This window comes from Orbicella franksi, chromosome 15, assembly GCF_964199315.1.
Source record: "Orbicella franksi chromosome 15, jaOrbFran1.1, whole genome shotgun sequence".
In the NCBI taxonomy this organism is placed as follows: domain Eukaryota; kingdom Metazoa; phylum Cnidaria; class Anthozoa; order Scleractinia; family Merulinidae; genus Orbicella; species Orbicella franksi.
In genome coordinates, this window is record NC_138159.1 from 20,678,893 (window position 1) to 20,701,077 (window position 22,185).

The 22,185-nt window shown below is 40.2% G+C and overlaps 2 protein-coding genes and 1 pseudogene across 3 annotated transcripts; 1 reads left to right on the top strand and 2 right to left on the bottom strand.

Annotated features, from left to right (window-relative positions):
- The first annotated feature begins 1,024 nt into the window (after nt 1-1,024).
- Nucleotides 1,025-5,237, top strand: LOC145469299 (uncharacterized; annotated as a pseudogene). Its single transcript, XR_014042295.1, has 2 exons — nt 1,025-1,968; nt 5,011-5,237. The product of XR_014042295.1 is annotated as an uncharacterized LOC145469299 (transcript).
- On the bottom strand, nt 5,229-17,698 carry LOC145470834 (uncharacterized). Its single transcript, XM_081454707.1, has 5 exons — nt 17,612-17,698; nt 15,713-15,827; nt 14,832-15,155; nt 13,191-13,451; nt 5,229-12,852 (listed from the first exon to the last, which is right to left on the bottom strand). The coding sequence occupies exons 2-5, from the start codon at nt 15,819-15,821 to the stop codon at nt 8,687-8,689; spliced, it is 4,860 nt and encodes a 1,619-aa protein (XP_081310833.1). The 5' UTR covers nt 15,822-15,827; nt 17,612-17,698; the 3' UTR covers nt 5,229-8,686.
- Nucleotides 17,699-19,209: 1,511 nt separating this feature from the next.
- Nucleotides 19,210-22,026, bottom strand: LOC145469300 (outer dynein arm-docking complex subunit 2-like). Its single transcript, XM_081452979.1, has 5 exons — nt 22,012-22,026; nt 21,237-21,314; nt 20,876-20,986; nt 19,651-19,872; nt 19,210-19,428 (listed from the first exon to the last, which is right to left on the bottom strand). The coding sequence occupies exons 1-5, from the start codon at nt 22,024-22,026 to the stop codon at nt 19,279-19,281; spliced, it is 576 nt and encodes a 191-aa protein (XP_081309105.1). The 3' UTR covers nt 19,210-19,278.
- Nucleotides 22,027-22,185: the final 159 nt, after the last annotated feature.

Here is a 22,185-nt window from a genome sequence, read left to right on the forward strand (position 1 = left end):
CAGAGAATGACAAGAGGTCTTTTAAAAAGCCACATAACCGCTTAATTTACGACGAAATTAAATTGTAATGAATAGGCATATGTAGTTATATTTGAACGTTAGTTGGCTCGAAGCTTGCGTGAACCTCCCATTCTCGTTTTTAAAATTGTTGTTCGTATCAGTAGCTAATTCTCGGCTACATTTTCGTGTCAGATGTGAGCGTTACAGTTAGCGTTACAGTTAATGAGAAAGCTTATGTACGAAAACTTACGGACATGGCTTGCTTTAAAGGAGCTACGTCACGATTTGCGCGCCTTGAAAAAACTAGCCTAGTTTTTCAAGTTCGTCATTTGCAGTCCTCGTTAATCTTTGCCATCCTTAACGATCCTCATTTCGTTTTGATTTGTTCTTGCCTCTTAAGTGTTTTTTATCCTAGAACACGATCATTTTAAGGTTTTATTCGATTTAAAGGCAACTCTTTACGACCCTAAAAATGACTCTAAAAATCTTGACGTAACTCCTAAAATGTTGTTTTTTCTCGGGTTGCGTTATCGTTCACACTATCGATGTTGTTCCTATAAACAGCTATATTTCCTTGAAATACAAATGGTTTGTTTCGTTTTATTCCAGTGCGAGATATCGTATTCCAAACTCTCATCTTGCAAAAGTATAGACTTGTCTCAAAAACGGAAATAGTTTGAAATCATCAGGTGTTTAATTTTTTTAGTGTTTTTAGTTTTTGTTTCGATTCATACGTTCGTCCTATTATCACCATGCTGATTCGTTTTATGACAGTTTACCATTGATGCAAGTGAATATATGAAATATCAACAGTAGTGTATCTTTGTTTCATGTAGCTCCTTCAGCAGTGCAGACCAGGTGATGACACAAAACATGATGCTTCAGAAGTCAGTGAGGAGGTTTTCACTCAGTCAATTAGTATCATGGGTGAGAAAGTGAGGCAGAGAGCTGAAGCCAGTAAACACCCATTTGCGATTACTCAACCTGTGACTTTTTCAGAAGAAATGTTAAGACAGTTTGATTCCTTTCCAATGCCAGAGGAATTTCTCTCATAGCTCATGGATACTTACCTGAGAATTCTATACTACAAGCATTTCCTGAAATACAAAATTTATTGTTATCTGACATTCTTTGGCTTTGTGAGGAAAATTTACTCAAAAATCCTTGTTTTTTGAAGGAGTACTTCTCCTGTCTGTGGCTTTGTGTGGTTATGAATCAGGGGGAAAAGTTTCTGAGGAAAGTTTCAAAGTTCAAAAGACTCATGGGCATCACAAACTTAATTCACTATATTGGAAAGGCTGAACCTCATAGCCTTCCGTCTGAAACACCCATTGAGTTTGATAAGAATTACAGCAGCTGGCTTCATCTTTTGTATTACTACAAGGCGGCAATTTACACTATTGCTGAAGCTGCTGGAAAAGTGGCTGAAGCTTTTGAGAATTCCCTTAAATGCTGCCCATCTTATTGTGACTCCAAAAGGGGACTTGGGTATAACTTAATGAGGCTTTGCACTACAACTTTGAAATGCGATCAAGATGAACCTGTACAGTTGCCACCTAAATTTTATGAACAAAAAAACTTTTGACAGAAAAATGTCAAAATATGATTCTTGGACTACAAAAAAATTGAGAGACACTACAGTAAAAGTGTTGCAAGAGTACCTGGTGGAGGCACCACAGTGTGTTAAAAACTACCCAAATGCTTGTTATAATCTTGCATACTGTGCTGTAGTAGACAAAAACATGAGTGAATTAAGTATTATGAACTTGGCCAAGATGCAGAAGAACAGAGACTTTCTTTCTTTGGTCCTGTTGATCTGCCTATGAAAGTTATGTTGTCTCCATTCTACCAACTTTTTGCTAATGTAAAGCAACGTGTTAGTTGTGGCAACAAGGCTTGCACCAAGAAAGTTAAGGAGAGTGACTTAAAATCCTGCTCCCACTGTGGGAAACAAAAATAATGCAGCAAGTGAGTAGAGAGCTTGAAATTAAGAGCAGAAAATATCCATGGCTGCTTTAATTTATTATATTTCATTTTCTACTGTATTCCTAACAATTTCCATGATATGATACCAGAATTTCATTCAGTATAGAACATACCCTCTGTGATTAGATTAAGAGCTAGTTAGCTGTGTTAGTTTCTGACAAATCAACTGCCTGGTCAGTTTCTAATTTCCCCTTGGTGACTGAGGTGTGCCACTCAGAAGCCCCTCAACAAATATGTTACCTCCTGGCTGTGACATAGAAATGTTACTTATTAACAAGTGTTACTCTGAGTTCTTCCTGGTCCACTTTTTTTTGTTTTGTGGGTGGGAAGGGGCGAGGTGGACGTTTTTTGTTGGTTTAAGTTAATCAATGTTGCTTTCTTTGGCCTTCAACTTTTCATGTTGCAGAGACACTCCACTGACTTTCTGCCTCCTCTGGTGGGGTTTGTCGAACTCTTGGGGAACATTTTAAAGGTTTCACCAGATCTGTTACAAGGATGTATCATAAACTAAAGAAAGGAGAACTTATTTAATAATAAAGTGTATTATCGTTTGTCTCACGATGTAGTCACTTGAGATGTAGATCGCGACGTTTCGACTGCTTACTGCTAGTCTTCTTCAGGCGATAAGGTCGACTGATTGCACGGTATCATTTATATCACAAAGGTCGGCTGTGATTGGTGCATTTCGATCCTCCTATTGTTCCATTGTTCCGGCGAGTAGCTGTTCCGTCAGTGGTCCGCTGTTGTACCGTTCTCCTGCTGTTGTGTTTCTTGATCGTGGGTATCCATGCTTCAGGAATTTCAATTCCACTGTCCCTGTTGATGTTGTTAGGGTGAAGTCTTATGTGAATAGCTTCCTTGACCCTACGTGTGTACCAGTGAGGATCTCGATCAATAAACTTGACCTCATTCCAGATAGGATAGTGGCCGGTCTCGTGGGTATGTTCAGAAACGGCGGAGGTCTGGGTACGGGCGAGTCGTATATCCCTGTCGTGTTCTTTGATCCTCTCCTGCATAGATCTCCCTGTTTCCCCGATGTAGACTTTGCCGCACTCACAGGGAATCCTGTAGACAACACCATCTTGTTTAGCCGGGTTGACGGGTGTCCTTTGGTCGCACTAAGTGTGACCGAAGTGTCGTGTCGGACTTAAAGACGGTGCGAATGCCTTGTTGTTCTAGGCAGCGGCGGAGAGACTCCGAAGCTCCTTGGACATAAGGTAAAACGACGGTGGATTTAAATTCCGCGACAGGCTCTCTTCTTGGGGTTGTTCGTGCCTTTGTGATCTTCTGTACAAAAGAGGAGGGATATCCGTTAGAAACAAGTACAAATGACAGATGTTTTTTCTCTCCAGCGATTACTGATGGTTTGGTGACGAGACGTTTAGCCCGGTCGTACAGAGAGAAGAAACATCTGTCATTTGTATTTGTACTTGTCCACTATCCTATCTGGAATGAGGTCAAGTTTATTGATCGAGATCCTCACTGGTACACACGTAGGGTCAAGGAAGCTATTCACATAAGACTTCACCCTAACAACATCAACAGGGACAGTGGAATTGAAATTCCTGAAGCATGGATACCCACGATCAAGAAACACAACAACAGGAGAACGGTACAACAGCGGACCACTGACGGAACAGCTACTCGCCGGAACAATGGAACAATAGGAGGATCGAAATGCACCAATCACAGCCGACCTTTGTGATATAAATGATACCGTGCAATCAGTCGACCTTATCGCCTGAAGAAGACTAGCAGTAAGCAGTCGAAACGTCGCGATCTACATCTCAAGTGACTACATCGTGAGACAAATGATAATACACTTTATTATTGCATCTACCACGATGAATAACAACAACCTTTTCCTCGAGAACTTTTTTATACACAATAACAAAAGAAGCCATCCATAAAAAGGAACATTACTGACTCAAACATACAAATCAAATTATGTAACCCAGAGGTTTTCACAGGCGGGGAAAACTATTTGAATTGAACTTGTTTTGTGAGAGAAACTTTCCACTAGATGGTCAAACCAGACGGGCAAAATCATCCTCACAGCTGGCCAATTTACACAGTGCCTGCCTGATGTAACCATATTTGTATCAGTGAGAGATCTTTTTGTGACACAATTTTTTTGCTTTTGTCTTGTATTGTGACAAGAATTACATAAATGAACATGTTTTTGGGTTAGAAGGGGAAGGAACCCAGAAGTGAATGGGGAAGGAACTCTATACTATGGAAGTTAGGAGAGAGGGTAGGAAGTGAGATTCCCAAGGTGACAGGAACCATAATAGAAAAGGAAAGCTTTTGCAATAATGTTATGCAACTATGAAGAAACCACAAAGAAATTCGAACCATAAAAAAGTGGCCTGTGTGCAGGCTCTTATGTGCTGCAGCGCAACCAAAGGCGAAGTCACAACAGACGAGCATGCACGCTAAGAGTGCCAGTGAGAGGCCTGACTTGTTCTGCAGCGCATGAGAGCTTGCTTGCAGGTACGTAGGAAGGGGTGCGATCTGGGAGTAAAAGCCATATGGGATGTGGAAGTTCAGCACCTTCTGTCCCTTTCCTCCTTTGTGGGTGAAACGTGTTCCTTAAGGGGGAATTGTGCCACCTATTTATGTGACGTCTTGAGATGTAGAAGGCTTGTTGATTCATTAAAATCCCATATTGTTATTTGGAGTGATTTTCCCATTTTAGCTGATACGAAAATACTCTATGATGGTTAAAGAAAGCTTGAACTCTGTACATTATACTGCCATGAAACACTCCGAGCATTTGAGAACACTCGAGAAGTGCAGAAAGATTCGCCTGCCATATGTTTTTTTCTAATTTTTTTGTGTTTTAATTTCAAATCCCTGCCGTGTTTTATGGCCATATAATACATGATTTAGATTTCTTCCTCTTCACGGGGGAGGGAGGAAGGCTTTTTGTATCTCAGATATGGGGGGCTTATTTTCGGGGGGGGGGGGTTATTGAATTTTACAGGAGATGAAGGCACACTTACAAATTTTCTTTTTCTACAGAGACTGTCAAGTGGCAGACTGGAAAAATCACAAAGTTACTTGCACTACTTCCAAAGAACCCAAGGCAAAGGGCAGACGTGTCTGGAGTTTGTTTGGGTTCGACGAAATAGGATTGTAAGCAGATTTTTGTCTGTGCAAGAGGGGTGACTTGCCCACTGTGTACATGCTTTTAAAGATGATTTCCAGTCCGTACTGCGCACTCTCTCCAATTTTTTTTTTTTTGTTTTTTTTTTGCGTTTTTGTTTTGCGTCATGTAAGACATCACAAAATGTAAACATTTCGCAACCAAAGTAAATTCAAAGTTTCAAAACAACCGCCATCATGGGTGCAAAGCGCGCGGTTGAAGTTTTATGCCTCGTTCTTTTTCATATCACTTGATGAAACAACTTCGCAGCTGTAAAAATCAATGAAGCTTTTGGAAAAAGAATTTGAAAGGCCTCAAAGATAAGATATGTGGTTCGTAACGAATAACATCGATTCACATTCCATCGAGCGAGATTTACAATGTTTATAAACATTAGGATGCTGAGATTGTGCGGTACGTCAAAGATAACAAAAATGTTTGTTACAGCTGTACAGCTGTTTTCTATCGCGGTCAAAAATATTTTAACTCTCTTCCCCTTGAGATCACTGGCTCTTCATCTCTTGTATCCTTCAGGAAAAAAACATAAAACATCTATCATAAGCAATTACTAATTCTTTTAAGCGTACAAATATGGCTTGCCAATACGTCATTCACTATAATGTATAGTTTTAGTCATGTATTTTTAGGGAGGAAACCTAAGTTTACATGCCCTGTGGTTTTTATTTGGTTCCCTCGCCATTTTTTTTCTGTATTTGTTTTGCATACTTATAATTGTAATATCTTTGTATCTTTTTTTTTGATGCCAGATGAAATAAATAAAGTCGAGTTTTTTAGTACTCTGTATCATCCTGAAGACGCGTTTGAATGAAGCTTGGTCGAACGCCTCGCATTTTTTTAGGTGCGATTTCAAAATGGCATATTGCGAGTATTCCATGAGTATTTATTCCCTCTTGCTTTCGAAATATTAGTTTTTGGAGTTTGAAATGGAAAGAAAGAATGCCATAGAATACTAAACCGGCAAAGAAGTGCACATCAAGGTCTTAAAAGTTATAAAGTGATACTAAATAAAGTTTTGTATGATTGACTGACTAACTGAAATTAAAACACTGTGTCCAGTTTGAAATGTTACATAGTACAATTGTCCATTGTCGGCTATTACCCAACATTTTCGCCTGATCATCCATTTATTAAGCGATGACGTCATCGTCATCGGTTCTAGCTGGCGAGCAGCATTTTTTTGGATTAGTGACTTCGCACTTTTTTCGGGCTCCGCTTATGTCACGCATGATTTACCCCCTTGTGGAAGCGAAATGCACTCTGGGAGCATAATAAACACCAAAAATTCGTCATCTTTGGTTTTTGCGGCCGACCTTTGGAGCTTGTAGGATCCGCGGAGTGCCTTTTTTTTCAGCTTTTAAACGAGGATTTTGAGTGTGGATCGTGCTTTATCGAGTATCGGATAAATTTGGGCTCACGGACAAACTCATAATAAGAACATATCGTCCATTTATTACAACTTTAGATCGACAAGCAAGTCGCACACTTGCTAGGTCAAGGGTCCACATTAAATTTACGTATTGGTGAGCGTTGTTTAGGCCGGATCTTTGCATGTCTTGAATTGAATTGAATGAACACCGTCAGAGCACTGTATGAGCATTGTATGAGCACTGAAATATCTGAACTAAACTTATCTGTGGACTGAAATATTGGTGAAATTGGACTTGAATTGAAGAAGAGCATTGAAACCAGTTGGCTGTGAAACCAGTTGAGATAGCAGAAAGCAACGGAGAACAGTGTAACGAAAAGGTGAGCTATCTGCAGGTTTTGTCTTGATCAGAATTGGTTTACGTTGCTTAGATCATGGTTTCTTTAAAGCAATACAGAGCGGCGGTAGGGTTACACAACATTCATTTGAAAGCCAAAGAATACTTAAGTTGTGTAAGAGGAAAGTTCTCGTCTATGCTATTGTTTAAGTTTTACCTGGAGGCGATATATCTTCCAACTTTGAAAAAGTAATCCGCTCGTGGCAAATGAGTTACTATGCAAGGTTTTGTTTCACTCAAATGCCTGTGTATCGTTTTTACATTCCTTTGTTGATTCGACTAGCTAATGATGTGGAAATGAATCCTGAGCGTTGTTACCGTGTGGATTGTTCTAAAACTGTCACGGCTGACTATCATCAAGGTGACGTTTCACTGTTTGGAATGAGTGCCAGTCAACAAAGTGTAGCTGGAGACTGACCGGAGTTTTTTTCAATGATTGTTGTATTGCATCTTGGTGTAGAGAAAAGCTAAATGAAATATTGATACAAGGCAATGTTATGTATTCTCACATTAGTAATTTAGCAGGAGAGGACTTTTTGTTATTTTAAACTGATAAGATGCTCGCGACATGTGCGACCCTGATGTCGCATAACTATGTCGGCGACATTTTAAGATCAAAGAACCCTATAATCAAAGCAGGTCAGTATCCTGCCTAATGGCCTTGAAAGAACATTTTTTCTTTTTCTTTTGTTGCAATGTCAATCCAATTAGATTTCAAAACACAAGCACGCCTTGTGCACAGAACTCTTGCTTCAACATTTTCTCAATTGTCACAAAACGTTAACAGTTGTAATTCTTCTGTACGGGCGCAGTAAAACGACGAACACTCGCAGAATTCGACATAGCAATTTAATCCGGTAGTATTACATCGAGACTTGTAATCCGACTCTTCAAGCAACAGAAAAACACACACGCAACAAGCACTCACACCCACACCCACTCGCATATAATTGAAATGTTCTACAGTCCCTTGGGACGTCTGATTGCACGCCCATAACGTTTCCTGTATTTGACATCTTTGTGGGCTTCTACATTTTCAGTATGGCGAACCACTTTAATCCGCGCGAATTTCAACGCTTTCAGTTTTCATAGCACAGTGGAAATGACTCGCAGCCGATTTGCTTTCAACAGCAAAACGCACAGCTACAAGCAGCTTCGTCGTTACCTCCGAGTCCAGAGCAGCCTTCTGTTTCACAACAGAAACATTCTCGGGAGAGAAAACGTCTAAAAAGAAAAAGTCAAGCCACAGGGAGCAATGATGCTGTAACGATGAGAAAGTGCTTTTCAGCTTTGGGCCGATGATATAATAGTTATTATCAGAATGGTATCGTATATCTTTTATGTCGCAAACGTGCGTCCCCAGTAACCCTCTGGGGGTAAATGCTCCGACAAACTTGTGTAACAAAAACAAAACAAGTCCGCAGCGCGACACATGCCTTACGTTTGAGCATCCGTTTGTTTGTTTCTTTTCCAATTTTCTAGACAGAATTTTAGAAATGGCAGTTGAATGTCATCGCTTCTGCATGCATTGCGTGCCGTTTATAGTCCTTGTTGGAGACTAAAAAACACAACCCAGTGAGTCTGGCCATGGATTGAACTGGGCCATTCAGGACGGAAAGGGCACCAACGATTATTCCCTGGCAAACGTCAGTATTCGGAAGTCTTCAGTGATAAATTGGCACACACTCGGCCAGTCAGCATGCAGACACTTGTTGTGTTGATTACACTTTGAAAGCTGATTACTCTTTGAATTTCCTAAGTAGGGGCTCTACCACTCTTGATAAGGAGCTAAGTGGTCAAGGAAAACTGTCAGCTTCTCTTGCTCAGCAAACATGGCCCAGAAAAAGGCTTTCTTACTTGTGAATTTGTTTAAAGCTCCAAGGACACCACATTCCATTATTACGTTGAAGATTTCTGGACTTTTAATGTCACAATCTATGGTGAGGCTTTTGTCATAAGCAATCATCGACTGCAGTGGATGGCTATTCAGAGATTGTGTTTGAACCTTTATGATGAATTTCTGACGAGTGTTGCGTTTGAGTTTGGGCCCCTCTCCAATACCTTTTAAATGAGTGCCAAATATTCGCATTGCGCATTGTTGCCCGTTTGGTTTCAAATGAGGAATAGTGTCGACTGTTACAGAATAGCGACCCTTGAGGGCAAAACATAATGTCTTGTGTGTGGGTCTGTGTCTACTTCGACATTCCTTGCTGCAGTAAGATGCAATGTGACAATTGGAGCACATCATGAGGGGTTCTACGTCATTTCTTGACCGACGGCAATACGTGCAGCCGCTGTAAGGTCGTGCACAAACTTCTCTGGGATGATACATGCCTTCGCTGTTATTAAACTCCTTGTTTGCGTGCAGAAAGGGAGGATTTGAATAAAACTTCTTTTCTCCAGGTACAAGACGTAGTGCAGCATTGACTTCCTTTATTTTACTGCAATCTATTTCAAGGGAACCATTCTGGTTTTCATACTCGAGCCATGGGCCACTATGATCTCGAACAATGTTTGATTCCAGATAAACTCGTCCGGAAAAATTGACACCAATGAAAATGCCACCACATTTGTTGCCGGAAAGAACATTTCTTGCTATGTGAGCTGACGTTCGCGATTTGGCGAGGATCCCCCAGAATCCATTCTCAAATATCTTGTTGTCGCTGATCACGAGTTGAGAATTATTATCTAGAGAAAGACCAAAGGGTCTGTTGTGATGAATATCATTTTTTCGTATGACAATCTTGGTCTTGTTTTGGAGGGCAAAAATCCCTTCTCCTGCATTTTCGAAGATCTTATTACCATCGATGTCACATTCGCCTGCATCTGGGCCAATCACGATGCCGTGAAAACCACTGTCAAATAACCTGTTTTCGGACGCTATGAGTTCCCCACCTTCTCTTGCTTCTAAACCAGCCTGGTGGTTTCGGTACACTTCACATTTTTTGACCAATAATCGAGAACCTTTGCCAACAACTAGCGCGCCTCCACCTCCACAGTCACAAATGACGCAGTTTTCTATCAGTGCAGAGCTCCCACATAATACCTGGATTCCAGGAGAACCACCAATGCCAGACTTTGATTTTGCATCTCCAAACTTCCCAGTCCGATCACAAACAGGCTTACCTAAAGAGGCTGCTATACATCCTGATCCTCCGTTGCATTCCGGATAGTCGTCACAGCTTGTCTCTCCTCCTGAAATCCTACAGTGGTTCATGTGAATAGATCCTTTGCCTTGACAGACCAAAGGAACATTCCCTTTGGGAAATGTGATATTCTCAAAATAACATCTGGCGTTGGCAACTACGCAGCCTCTTGTGCAATTCAAAACGGTCCTTGGGCCTAGACCTACAATCTGCTGATCTGTGAAAGTAACAAACATAGTAAAGTTATACGCTCCTTCATGCAGCAGCGTGGTCTCGTTTTCTTGCGTGGTCAAAGGAAATGCCAGTTGTGTTTCATTGCTTATCTCTCTGATGCGTACTTCTGAAAGCTCTGGAAACTTTTCCCAAAACGTTTTTTCACGACGAAGATTGGAATCGAAATAAACGGCGACTGCTAATGCTGCTCGCGCTTGCCCTTTCAGTTGAGTAGATCCACTTTTAACTAGTTCTTGAAGAGCCCAAGCCTTTCGCTGCAGCGCCTTGCTGTAGTTGGGCTTCAAAGACAGACACTGTTGACAGTCATCTAGAGCATTATGTGGCTCGCCAAGCTTCAATTGGCAAAGAGCCCTATTGCTGAATAGTCGATAGTCGCCTGACGACAAAGCAATCGCGCTGGAATAAAGATCTAATGCCTCTTTAAACCTGTTCCTTTCTACTGCAAGATTTCCTTTTTCTCTGAGCTTGTCGGCTTCCTTTTCCTTGTTATTTCGAGAGGCATCTGCTTCAGCCATGTCGTCGTGTCTAGGAAGAGGCTGTCTCATACAACAAGATATCAGCTTGTAGTCCCTGTCTTTGAGGGGTACGTCGATGAAATAAGGTGGCAAATTAGGATCTTCCCCTGAGGATGACCTCTCGACGTTGACTAGGAACTGCAGTTTCATTTCTTGCATTGCCTGAGCCTTGACTTTCTCTTGAGAGACACTGAAAAATATCGCTGCCTCATTGAAGATGCGCACGGTTTCTTCTGTGTATAGCAAGGTGGGGACCGATTCTTGATGTTTGGTTGAGAAGGTACGCAAATGCTCCTGCAAATAAGTGGCATGCGAAGCCAACTTTCCCCACAGCTGTAACGAAGGAGGATTCTCCACACTAAAAACAGCATCTTCAACAAAACTTTCGCACACTTCTGACGGCGAACGTGTGTTGGACAATGCATGGTGAAGGACACGAACTGCAATAGTTAGAACGCCTAACTCAGTTTGTTCTTTCTTCATGTCACTTCGGATTACTTCTTGCACCAGACGATGTACACTAAAGGAATGTGTCCCATATCTTTGGAAAAGGGAGAACTTGGTAAGAAGAGACACTATCTCGGCTTGGTCACGCATATCGCTAACGGCTTCAGTATCGTCCACTTTGTTGAGGCCTTTATTGATCACTTCATAAGGAATATCGTCGGGGCCAAGAAAGGCAGACACTTTCATCACAAGAGTCGGGATTTCTCCAAGTTCCATCTCCTTTGAGATTTGACTGATGTGGTCAAAATTCAGCAACCATGTAGTGTGGATAGCCAGGCGTTCACGTGAGGTGTTTTCCACCAGATTCCGGGCCTTCTGCTTTTTCAGGAGAAGTAGCTTCTGCTTCCTATATTGCTTAACGTACTCTTTTATGGGCTGATGAAGACATCGTATGTAAGCTGCAGCTTGATCAAGTGCTAAAGGAAGCCCACCAAGCTCTCGCACCAGCTCACGAATCTCACTGTCATTCTCTCCAGCTGTTCCCGTTCGCATTCGCAGAAACTGAATCCCTTCTTCATCTGCCAAGCATTTTAACTCAACGCAAAAGTTTTCTTCGATACCCGTTTCTTCTCCAATTTCCACTGCTTCTCTCCTTGTGGTTATGATAATATGGCCATGCGCCGCTTGTTTCCAGTGGCCAGTGAGCAGCTTTCGCATGTCTGCAGATATTTCACGCTCGTCAAGATTGTCAACGACTAAACACCACAATTTTTCTCGCCTTCTCAGCCAATCAAGTGTTCCTAACAAGGAATTACCAAACTCTTCTTCCAGAGTTCCAATTTGGCGCGCCATCTCGCTAAGGGATATTTGAAAAAGATTGTTGTTTTCGCCTGAAATCCAAAAAATTCCGCCTGGAAATTCCTCACTCTCTTTTTGCCGCCAAAGGAACTCAACAGCAAGAGATGTTTTTCCCACACCACCGAGACCGCAAATCGCTGTCTCAACACAACCATTCTTGATACTTTTCAGCTGCTTTGCAATTGCCTCTAGCTCGGTTTCGCGACCACAGAAACACTGATTGCGATTGGGTACTTGAAAAATGTCAACATCAGCTGTTGCATTTATATTACTCTCTTCTAGAGCTTTAAGCCGAGATTCTAACTGACTCTGCCCGATTTCTAGGCTCACAACCTTCGAAGTTAGACTATCCTGTTCCTCTTTCAAAGACGTGACGGTTGTTTCCAGGTCGCTTTGCCTTTCGTCTAACCAGGCAATGTTCCCTTTATTCGTATCTTGGCGTTTTTCAATGTTTGTTAAGCTGTTCGAAATATCTCCAATTGCACTTGACAAGGCTTCGTTTTTTTCCACTTGTTCCTTTCGCTCTGCCTCCATTCGGCTTTCAATGTCGGCTATACGCTTATCAAATTTATTCATTTCATCTGTGACATCCTGAAGTGCTGCACTTATCTTCTTAGCTTCATCAGCACTTGATTTCTTGATGGCTTCGAGGTCCTGGGCCAGGTTAGTAACCTCGGCACTTACGAGGTTCATTAACTCCTTATCCACTGGGCATCCCATGCACAATGTCAAGCCTACCACGGAAATAAATAAATATGTCAGATACCCGTAACAATAACTGGAGACAAGCCAAAAATGACCTGCCTTAATTTAGCACGTCACAAGCTCGGATATGGAGGCTCGGATATGGAGGGTAACCTCATTCCACACAAACAAACAAATTTATAAACTGAATAGATTGAACACGAGTTTGTTCCATAAATGTAGAGTGAAGAACAATTTAAACACTGCTGTGCAGGTTGCCTTCAGGACAGGTTATTCCCAATAATGAAAAACAGAAAAGGCAGCGAGGCCGAACAGCGGATGCTCTCAGGATCACTATATGTGCAAAATAAACATTCAAGTTACTAACCCTTTTTTTCCCAGTCCTGGAGGTCATCAAGGTCTTTATCTTCATCTGCTTTAAGAAGCCCCAGTGAACGAATCAATGTTTCCATGAGCTGAAAACAGTTCTGGTATTCTGGCTCGGTCCAGTGGTCAAAGTTGCAATGGCCCCACTCATTTCGCACTTTGGCGCGTACATCCTTGGCATTGGTTTTAATGCGAGCATGAAAAACAGATGCATTGGACAGAATCCCTAGCACTGCTGATAGGTCGCACGTGATATCAAACCCTGCAAAGAGACAATAAATTTAGTATTTTACGGGTTATCACGTCGCAGAAGAGGGTTAACCCACATATAGTGGGACTTCCATTAAAAAGGGGCGGGTGTATGCAACTGAATTCCTAGCCTACATGCAGTTCACACCAGGTATGTGCTACTGTGGGAAACGCTAGCCTCCAAGAATAACGATTCCCCACGAATCTAACAAAGAGAAAAAGAAATCAGGACAAATTATACTCACAAGTCCACGGGCAGGTTTATTGGCTCAGAGGCTCCTTGCTCAACTGGTTAAAACTCAACTGGTTTGGTACATCTCTCGACTGGTTTACAAGGTCAACTGAACTCAAATCACAAAACGCTTATCTTTTATACTCTTTACTGCATGCAATGTTGCATGCAAGCGAACTAAAGGTTAATTTCTGGTCCTTGACACATGTCTTTCTCGGCTATTTGACAAAATTACTTATTTGAATGAAATTGATATACCACGTGGGTCTGCTATCATCGACTCAAGTCTGCTCAAATCACGCTATCCATAATACTAGCTCCAGTCTCCGACACTACTGATAGCCATAAAGTTTGAAACGTAATGCCCCTTTCCCTGTCGAAACTAGCCCTCATCCAACACTAGCCTTAAATTTCAAAATTGTTAGCGAATCCTGAAACTAACTAACTTGCCCGGGAAAGTAACGTCGTTCCGAAAGTAGAGACTCAAACGTCACTTCATAAGTTATTGTTCGTAGAGACAATGGAAATATCAGGCACAAGAAGCTATATCGAACTGAACTGATGTTTGTATCAATTAGATGGCCAACACGCGGTCAAAAAATACGTTTTAGCTACCCGGAAAGTTGCGACCCTTAGAAAGTAACGATAAGTAGACATTTGAGAACCAACGATTTCTGGATCTGGAGGACTTTGACTTCTTGTGGTTCAATTTGGGGAGCTTGAGTCTTAATGCATACCATTTCTCTAGTGAACAAGAACTACTTTTAAGTAATTCTTCTCCATAATGGGTTTTGTCAGGTAGAAAACTCTACATTTAAGTAGCTGGGAATATTTTTTCTTGAGCAACCAAACCTAGATATAGGGCAGTTCAGCTGGCTGGTAGTGAAAGTCAAACATTTTGCCAACAACTTGGTTGTTTTCAAGGAAACAGAATTACCAGTCACAGCAAGATGGTATTCGAAGAAATTGTCTTTATCACTATTCAAAACATTGTGAAAGTGTGAGTTAATGTGTTGTTTTATAATTGGTACCTCAAAGGGTGAAAAAAAATTAAGCCACACCCACAAAACAAGCTCTTGGTACCTTGGTAACAGAATTTCCAATGAGCACTCCTGTCCTTTTATAAACGAGTCCCACCCCCCAGGCAACATATTGTCTCACCTGTAAACTTAGCCATGTGTGGTTCAAGGTACAGTTTAGCCAGATCTACATCTGTGGTAACTTTGTAATCATATGAACTTTCCTTTCTCTTGAACTTCCTCAAGTTGTTGTTGATGCTACTGTAATTCAACTTAAAAGATCCATCATGAGTTAACTGGGAACCAAAGACTTGAGTGTCAATTCTATTTAAGCTCTTTAGCGATGCATAGTGTTTGGAAATTTCTTGACTGGTAAAATCGCGAAGAACTGGTAGAAGAAGCCTGTTCAGGCAAATACCGATCACAACCCATCTCTTCTGCTTGTCTCCAAGATAAAAGCTGCTGACTACGAATATAAAGTAAGAAAAAACACAAACCAAAAGATTAGACATGCAAGACACATACATAATACCAATCAGTCAATTCTAGCAGTGGCCGACTGGATTCACCAAGTATTCAAGTAAAAATCATGACTTTGTGGTAGGATATATGTTTCCCTTGAAAAAGCACCCAAATTGTAAACATCCCAAGTCATAAAAATGCATCAGTACAAGTTTATTACAGTCACTAATGCCCAGTTCTTCTCATTAGATATTGCCCTTTGGATCATGATAGTTTGTTACAAAAATCATGTTGAAACAGAAGACAATAGACCATTTTCATGTTCTCGGTATTGCTCTGGAACTAGCTTGTAATGTAATTGAGGGTAATGGAGGGAGTCTTTTTGAATGCAAATGACATTAATCTCTTTTTCATGATATTCCCCTGCACAGGCCTCCATTGTGAGCTAGTTCCAGTCCAATACTGAGAATACAAATATGGCCTATTCTGAGACCCTGTCAGTGTATATTGCACATACATGTGAGCCTTAAATGTCACTTCAATCTAGTCATTAGTGCTTACCTGGCCCGGCTGCAGCTGATGGTGCAGATAGAATTATGGGGGCTGCAGAAGGCCCTGGAGGTGTTGTTGGCACACATGAGATTATGCTGTGGCCCCCACCTGTTGCCATGCCACCCTAAAATTAAACGAGCATCTGTCTTCAGTATAAAGTCACTCACTCGACAAAAAACTAACAGTGGAAACTCCCTATCTAGCTACAGCTAGCATAACACACTGTGCATAAATACTAATGTGAACGGAGTTAAATTTATGCCTGTAATCAATGAGGGTGGTTTTTAATCTAACATGTACATTGAATTATCAGCTTACCAGAGCACATGAAAAAAGATTAAAATTAGGCTGGTTGAATACGCATTTTTATATAACTGCAGAAATTTTTGTATGCTCATTGGTTCATTTTCATTTACAGACACATGAATTTATAAGTTTACTAATAATTTATTGACATCAGTGTTTCAAACCTCTGTCCTGTTATTGACAAGGAATTTTGTCATTACATTGTCAAACAGTGCGTGGATCCACTTGCCTGTCACCTTGTGGATCCACAACTACTTTGGTAATGTTATGATGAAATAAATGATTAATAACAGGACAGACACATGAAAAACGAACATCAATTTTTTAAAAATTACCATTCATCCTTGGTTATCAATTCCCCCTCCTTATTTGTCCATCAGTTTTAGGCTATGTGATCTAGATCTGTCCTCTCAACATACAACAATGATGTGTAAGCTTATTTCCAGTTTTAAGCCTTCCCCCAAAAGGGATATATGCCCTCCCCACATCTACCATATTTAAAGGGCTTTTTGTGACATTCATCTCCTTGTATGGTTAGAAGAGCAGTCATTTCCACAGCTTAGATGTAAATATTACAGTTTTCCTGTCACTTATTCATGTCCAGAAACAGTAAGAAAATAAATACAATGTTAATACGATGTTTGGTTGGTTTGCATTATGGCAGGGGTTGGATATTTAACATAATAACGTAAATTAAAATTTAAAGCTGTCAACATCCTCATGTTCCCACGGAGCACTTAAAATTGAGAAATGAATTTATTGCTTTGAATTGTGAGCCTAAAACTGTTTTCAAAAATCAAAATTCAGAACTTCGATCTCCACCCCACATTTTTCTTATGTGGACCCAGATGAAAAATGATGTTGATTCTTGCTCTTATTTGGAACCCCCAACGCTTTAGAAGTAAAGATTTTTCAATCATGTCAATCGATCACTAGCACAATTTATCAATGTTCACATCTGTTTATATAAAGATCTATTTCTGCATATTTGACAACAGAATATCAGCCTAATCATTGAACAACTGGGAATAGATAAATCATTATCTGATGGATAAGAGTGGACAGAGGATACTATGCTACCTAGTGGATAGTGATTTGTTGAAATTCCTCCTTTGAACAAGCATTAACTGGCCAGTAGTTTGGATTTCAGAATTTCGGTGACGTCACATGAAATTCGTTTGAACAATCAAACTGAGTCAAATGCTTCATAAAGTTTCTAATGGCTTGAATATTGTCACAATTAAAACGATGAAGAGCAAAATTCTGGCTTTTGCTTTTCTTTCACAGATTTTCCATTTTGTCCACTTCAGCTTTTGTAGATTGATTGTTCTCTATGTGTTGGTTTCTTGCGGATTCCGCCATTTTGACTGCTTCCGGGATTCATGTTTTGTTAAATTTATATAACCCGAAATTGAAAACGTTCACTTAACTGTACTTGAGATAAAAGCAGTCGAACGGAATCTAACGACACGAAGTACACTATTATTTTACCGAAAAATCGTCCATTTGACTATCTTTTGCTACAATAATTTAGCTTATAAATTAATTGATGTAAGCTTACTTTTCCTGTTACGTTGCTGCAAATATCATCTCTAAGCTTACCTCTCGTTTAAAATGTTACGCTTAACAGTAAAGAATGACTCGATTAGTTGTTAATTCCGTTTTCCACCAGCAATTCGCCAAGAAAACAGTTTTCAAAGGCAACATAGAATGAGAGACGAATCTCGACTTAGCTGATTCGAAGAACTTGACAAATGTTGATTCCCAGAAAATTTAGAATTCCCGGAAATATGGAAATGAAAGAACTGGTATGGAGTGACGGGTGAATTGAACGGAGGAATATGGCTACGGAAGCGAAAAAATTGTATTGCTTTGACAAGTTTCACAATTAATGATTTATGAAAGGGCTGAAAAAAAATTGAAGTAAAATCTGAAAAAGGTAAAGCCGTGCCGATATTTCACACAGATTCTGCACAAACTTGAGGAGTCCTCCATTAGCTGGTCCACATGACCGGCACAAAATCGGAATAGAGATTATTTCTGCTTCATCGCATGTAATTACTAACCGTAACTGTTTTTTCTTAATTTTTTGATGTGAAAAAATCTTATTTTGTGATATCTGTGCAGACGCTTTGGCCACACACGACACTTGACATTCCGCCGTTCAACGTTCCTCGTCAACCATGCCCAGCTTCCAAAAATTCTTCTTTTTCTGACGAACCGTTCCTCTCTTTCCAGGAAAACGGGGTTACCACCTAGCACATTTTTGAGCCTTTATCTTTCGTTGCAAACATCTAAAAAGTGATAATAGATTCAATTTTCATGACGCGGTGATTCTCTAAAAGATTATGAACATTACATGTATGTTGCCTAGTTCCTAGGCCTCAATATTTCGCCGCGGTCAATCGCACTGGGTCACGTGATCCGGGGCAAAAAGTGTGAAGACCTGGGAGAAAGCCGCACAGGAACTAGGCAAACATGTGGAGTGTACGTACTATTTGGCTGACAAAGGTGGAGTAGTTTGTCATTAAATATTTCATTGAAGTCTGTTTGAAACAGAATATTTCTCTTTTCACGGAACAGACATATCTTCAGGAGAAAATTGTTAAATACTGAGAGGCTTATGTTGCTTTAAAAAGACCCACGTTAACCTAAATTAAAAGTTTATTTTCGAGCGCTGTATTTTGTCCGTATTTTTATAATGCTATTTTTAGGAGTTTCTGTCACGCTAAGTTTAAGAGTTTCTGTCACGCTAAGTTTAGGAATTTCTGTCACGCGCAGTTTGTGAGTTTCTGCCACGCTACGTTTCAATTTATGCTTTTTCATTTGAGTACTTCACTGGTGGAATTAGGCCTCTAAATATTGGGTTAAAGCGACAAAAAAAGAGAAAGAAACATTACGAAGCCAGATTGAACTCAGATTATGTTTTCCGTAAGCTAAGGGAAACCAGCCTCCAAACGTTTCAGAGTATGCAGGGACAACCCCATTGTGATAGCTTCCATTGGAAATAAAGGTGAATTAAAAATGTTGAAGAATGAAGGGAATTAAACAGTCGTTGAATACAGTCGAAAGATGACAAGCTAAATTACAATGTAAGCGGCCTCTAATGACAGTTACAAAATAAAACCCTGAAGCCTTTTTGTTTTCAAATAATTACGACTCGTTTTTAATAAAACCACAACTACATTGAAGACAATAATTATTGAGCTCGAACTTCGTGCTCAGTGTGACTTAAATATCGTGGGATATTAGGCTCCTTATGCAGAATCTCAATCAGACTCATTTTCTAAGTTAGTGTAGGATTCCTTTTCGTGTTTCGCGCGTTCGTTCGCCATTGCCAGTTGTCTCATGTTCAACAGACACCCAGCGGCAGCCTCTTGTAAGCCAGCATCTTCTGAGCCAACCATCTCCAGCAACAGCTGAAAACGTAAAATAGAGAGGGGACTGATTAACTGATTATCAGTCGATTGACTGCGTGGTTGATTATCGATTGATTGATTGATTTGTTTATTGGTTAATTGTTGAATCAGTCCAATATGATATCAGTATACACGATATAACAACAAATTCTCACAACTATATTAAAAGATACGTGAGGCGATTGGTAAGGAGAGTTAAGATCTCGAGCTTAGAAGCGTTACCTTGACAACTCCACTGCGGTGCATTGTGATACAACTGTCAGGGTTTTTCCCAAGCTGCTCAAGAGCCCGCATTGCAGACCGCTGTACTATAATGTCATGTGACGCCAGGTACTCTACCATGGGCTTCACTGCGCCTTCCTCAGAGAACCTTTTAGCGTTGTTGCCCCATTTACTGCACATGGCGATGGCTTCAGCAAGATGACGCCTTAGAACTATATCAGTCTGAACATGGAAATACAAAGTTGTTAATTCCTGAAAAAAATACTGGCTGCATCGGTGGGAAAGTGGAACACTTCGCTACTTATCAACTTAAAGTTGATACAAAATTTTAAATCGTATCGTATTCATAAATGAAAAATTATATCGTCTTGGTAGAGTTGATTCATCAAACTGCGCTTTCTGTCATGATGAAGATGAATCCATCGGGCATTTACTTTTCTTCTGCACGAGATCTGCCGAGTTTTGGAAACACGTCCTGTCCTGGGTACGAGACAAGAATATCTATGTTGGAACTTTGACCGAAACAGATCTGATTTTTGGAAAATTTGACGTTAACCGACGAGAATTATATCTTGATCAATCACATCTTGTTTCTACGCAAATATTATTTTTCTTCTAGGAATTGTATGAATTGATTGCCTTCTTTTCGTGGTTTTATTGCCACAGCAGGACGCATATATATATAAAATTGAGCTCCACTGACATCGCTAGGAAAAGAGACAAGATACTTCCCAACTTAAAGCTTATTCATGCTTTTTTAATGCTTTTTTTCTAATTAGTCATACCGTAACTTTATTATTCTGTCTTCGGTAATCGTAACCCCTTAATATTGTATTATTCTGTTGCAGTCGCGCCTTGAATTGTGTGTGTGTTTGAGAGTGATAGTGAATTATCATTTGCTCGATTATGTTATATATTTGCTTTCTTTTGCTTCTTTGTAAGAAGTTTGTAAGAATTTTTAATGCTGCTGTTTTTCTTCTCTTTTTTCCCTAAAAACTACTAAAAGACAAAATAAAACTTGAAGTTAATAGAAGTAGATTTAACAGCCGCAGTATAACGGGTCTGTGAAGCTGTAAAGCTAATGAGAGCTCGGCTATAAGATAAAATTTCAGCCCATTTCTGATCTATAATTCCTGTTATTGTCACCAGTAGGTCTGATTGACAAGCGCCTCGCCAACGTACTGTTGCTGCGATGCAATGTAACTGACGCAGCTGATGTTCTTACCTTATGTGTGAGGTGCGCCAAGTGACGAACAACCTCGTAATCTGTGATCACTCCTAAATTCTCTGGATCACACGCCACTATTGATATCACTGCACAAGCGCTGGTCAGAACCTGAAATATTTGTGAATGTGTGTTAGTGAAGAGGGCGTTAGGTTAGCTTTTTTGTTTGTGTGTGTAAATAATAATAAATAAACAAATAATGAAAGTATTTCATTTTAGGAATAAGGACAGTCAGGATGGTCAATAAAACTCTTGCCTTAATGTTCCTGGTGTGATTTCATCCTGGAATTAAATATGCTTATTGATGTTTTGATATCAACAATAATGTATAAAATATCACGCGGCATACAAGTGTACTTACTTCCAAATCATCAGATTTGAGCAAGCGAACAGTCAGATCCAGGCCCCCTACAAAGGATCGGGCGGTTTCCCAGGCTTCCTACAAGCAAAACCTCTTGTAAGGTAAATTAATAGCATTGTGACAAAAAAGTGTTAATGTACTGCGCATTCAACTCGAACAGCAATCTTTTGTAGAAAAGTAATTGTAGGACTACGAGTAGTCCCTTTTTCGCTTAGTCCGTCGAGCGAGACCGTAAATAAACCGCGAGGAAAAAATGGCCTCACGCACACTTCTCGCTCTCAGGATCTCCCGCGGCCATTTTTTTTCTTGCGGGAAGTCGCGTTACGCGCGACGGACTAGGCGAAAGGGGGACTACTCGTAGTCTAAGTGATCGTAAGCCACGGCCGCTCTTCTACACGTCCTTAAGGTCATTCCTAAGTATTGCATTGCGCATCCCTACTACGCATAATTTCACGCGTAATTAGCGCGCGCGCATTAAAAAATGGCGCATTTTTCTTTACGGCTGGACCTCGCCATAGAGGCAAATCGTCATTTTCTCGCAAACGAGTATGGTGACCTATCATTTTTTTCTGTTTTTTTTTTTAAACTGAGTAATAAATTTCTCTGTGTAAAATAAATGTGGACCAATTCTCAGTGTAGAGCAAGAAAAGCTGTATATGACTGTATATGACGTTTCGTCGGAAACGTGAATTTAACAAGCAATCGTGACTACGAACATGGTGCTATTATAAGGATTTATTGGGTATAAAAAAGGTGCTGTTGAACCTAAACGAACATGGGGACCCGTCATTTTTATCTCAAAATTTAAGTTCCTACAATATAAACAATCAATAGGCAAAGTTATACAAAAATCTCAGTGCAAGTTCAATAATTTCAGTGGAATGACCTTAAGTAAAGGTCATCTACAACAAAGTAGTTAAATTCATGTCCACCTCAGAAATTATAATTA

Bases quoted from the DNA above. Each gene is read 5' to 3' on its own strand.
- LOC145470834 (XM_081454707.1), bottom strand. From the start codon at position 15,821: ATGGCAACAGGTGGGGGCCACAGCATAATCTCATGTGTGCCAACAACA. The intron at 15,156-15,712 runs GTAAGCACTAAT...TTATATTCGTAG, and splicing joins ATCAGCTGCAGCCGGGCCAG to TCAGCAGCTTTTATCTTGGA. The intron at 12,853-13,190 runs GTTAGTAACTTG...TTTCCGTGGTAG, and splicing joins CCAGGACTGGGAAAAAAAGG to GCTTGACATTGTGCATGGGA.
- LOC145469300 (XM_081452979.1), bottom strand. The intron at 20,987-21,236 runs GTAAGTACACTT...CAAATATTTCAG, and splicing joins TCAAATCTGATGATTTGGAA to GTTCTGACCAGCGCTTGTGC. The intron at 19,429-19,650 runs GTAACGCTTCTA...TTACGTTTTCAG, and splicing joins ACCGCAGTGGAGTTGTCAAG to CTGTTGCTGGAGATGGTTGG.